The sequence below is a fragment of the Crocuta crocuta genome, unplaced genomic scaffold, assembly GCF_008692635.1.
Source record: "Crocuta crocuta isolate KB4526 unplaced genomic scaffold, BGI_CrCroc_1.0 scaffold139, whole genome shotgun sequence".
Classification (NCBI taxonomy): domain Eukaryota; kingdom Metazoa; phylum Chordata; class Mammalia; order Carnivora; family Hyaenidae; genus Crocuta; species Crocuta crocuta.
In genome coordinates, this window is record NW_027533258.1 from 10,034,849 (window position 1) to 10,037,369 (window position 2,521).

Below are 2,521 nucleotides of genomic sequence, written 5' to 3' on the forward strand. Positions count from 1 at the left end.
AGTTGCCTTGATCTTGGATTTCCCAGCCTCCAGAGCTGTTTCGAGAAATACCTGTTGATAAGCCAGTCTACGGTGTGGTTATGGCGGCTCAGCTCCAAACGGTATGTAAGCAACCGTGTTCTCCGATGATTTCTGTACAACCTTCTACCGCTCTATACGACGTAAGAGGTGTCTGCAATGACATTCACCAAGTGTTGGCATGCAGTTCTCGGTGGTGAGATTTGGGAAGATTTGGTATTTGTTTCTTCCTACAGTGCTTGGGTCTTTTATAATAAACATCTACCCTTTTCATAAAAACAAGTCATTTCTGGGGCGCCTGGGCGGCTCAGTTGGCTGAGCGTCCAGCTTTGGCTCAGGTCATGATCTCACGGTTCGTGGGTTTGAGCCCCGCGTCAGGCTCTGTGCTGACAACTAGCTCAGAGCCTGGAGCTGCTTCAGATTCTGTGTCTCCCTCTCTCTGCCCCTTCCCTGCTCACGCTCTCAAAAATAAAACATCAAAAAAAGTGTTTTTAACGAATTAAAAACATCCAAAGTGAAGCAGAAATAACTTGCAGTGGACGGAGAAAAGTTGATAATCCAAATTGAACAAGTAACTAATGAAGGAAAATATGAAGTAGCCAAAAAAACCAAATTATCCCCAAATCCTTTTATTTAGCTTTCAAACATACTATAGGTGCAGAATTTTTCATTGTTGGTTCGAGGCCAAAACAAAAACTGGTCAGTAGTGACTGGGGAATTGTGGAGGGAAAATACCAGAAGAAAATGTGCCTCCTGGTGGCGGCGTGAAGGGCGAGAAGTTTCCTGCTTGTGTGGCGCGCGACTTTCCGAACTTTTCCAGATTCCACATCAGGAGAGGAAGACGGGTGACAGCTGTTCCGTGGACCTGCTTTAACGCCAGGCAAGGGCCGCACCTGTCTGGCCACCAAACTATTAAGCAGCAACACGCGGCGCGTGGCAGGTGCCCATGCAGAGAGTAAGTGCACCCTCCGCGGGCGCCTCCGCACCCCTGCCCGGCCTGGGCGGGGCTCGGCTCACCTCCAACCCCACTGTGGGGCAGCTGGAAGTGCGGGGAGCGGGCCAGGCACGCCTGCCTCCCGGTAACGCACGCAATGTAACACACTTTTGGCCAAAATTAGTAAACTTTATTTAAACTTCAAAAAAATAAAATAACAGACGAAAGGCAGCTTCAGCTTCGCTCTTCCCAAGGGTCAGGTGTGCCGACCCAGAGCAGGAACTACCCCTAAGAAGTTAAAATACCCTCTGCCCCCAGTCAAGCCACAGGCAAGGAGGGATCCTGGACTCGGGGACGGGCCCGGGGGGCAGGGGGCGAAGACCCGCGGAGCCAGGCGCGTGGGATCCGGGGCAGCACAGGCGGAGAACAGGACAAGAAGCCCCGGCGTGAACAGGGCCGGGACGTCAACGGGGAACTTTGTCACAGGAACTATGTACACGGAAGGCGGGCTGGGGGCCTGCGCCCCGCGAGGCCACCCCCTGGGCCGCCCTACGCCCCGGCTGCCACGCCCGGCTCACCCTCAGTTCTCCTCATCACTGTCGTCTGGGCTGATGGCCGGGCTGGTGAGGCTGTAGGTGGGGCTGGTGGGCGAGTAGCCGGGGGAGGTGGGCGAGTAGGTGGAGCCTTTGGGGGACGTGGGCGAGTAGGTGGGGCTGGTGGGCGAGTACTTGGGGGAAGTGGGCGAGTAGGTGGGGCTAGTAGGCGAGTACTTGGGGGAGGTTGGGGTATAGACTGGAGAGGTCGGCGAGTAAGTAGGGGACGTCGGGGAGTATTTTGGGGTGGTGGGCGAGTAGGTGGGGCTGGTGGGCGAGTACTTGGGGCTGGTGGGCGAGTACTTGGGNAGGAGGGACTGGTGGGGGTGTACTTGGGCGAGGTGGGGCTGTAGCTGGGGGAGCTCGGGCTGTAGCTGGGGGAGCTCGGGGTGTAGGTCGGAGACTGCGGTGTGTATCGTGGGCTGGACGGGGAGTAGCTTGGCGAGGTCGGGGAGTAGCTGGGTGAAGTCGGAGAGTAGCTGGGAGAGGTCGGGCTGTAGTTAGGGCTCGTCGGCGTGTAGTTGGGGCTCGTCGGGGAGTAGCTGGGTGACGTCGGGCTGTAGCTGGGGGACGTTGGGGTATAATTGGGACTGGTCGGAGAGTAGTTAGGGCTAGTTGGGGAGTAACTCGGGGATGTTGGAGAGTAGCTTGGGGATGTGGGGGAGTAGCTGGGGGAGGTGGGANAGCTGGGGGAAGTCGGGGAGTAGCTGGGAGAGGTCGGGGAGTAGCTGGGAGAGGTCGGGGAGTAGCTGGGAGAGGTCGGGGAGTAGCTGGGAGAGGTCGGGGAGTAGCTGGGGGAAGTCGGGGAGTAGCTGGGGGAAGTCGGGGAGTAGTTGGGACTGGTGGGCGAGTAGGAGGGCGAGGTGGGCGAGTAGGAGGGCGAGGTGGGCGAGTACGAGGGGCTCTGGGGTGTGTAGCCCCCGGGGGAGCGAGGCTCGTAGGCTGGAGACGTGGGGGAGGAGGTGGGAGACATGGC

The 2,521-nt window shown here is 58.0% G+C and overlaps 1 protein-coding gene across 1 annotated transcript in view; it reads right to left on the minus strand.

Annotated features, from left to right (window-relative positions):
- Positions 1-1,101: 1,101 nt before the first annotated feature.
- Positions 1,102-2,521, minus strand: part of POLR2A (RNA polymerase II subunit A) — a 22,687-nt gene continuing 21,267 nt past the window's right edge. The window contains 2 exon segments of the mRNA XM_077746905.1: positions 1,102-1,855; positions 1,858-2,521. The exon segment at positions 1,858-2,521 is cut by the window's right edge and continues 4 nt beyond it. Coding sequence (XP_077603031.1) covers positions 1,533-1,855; positions 1,858-2,521 — 987 coding nt within the window. The 3' untranslated portion in view covers positions 1,102-1,532.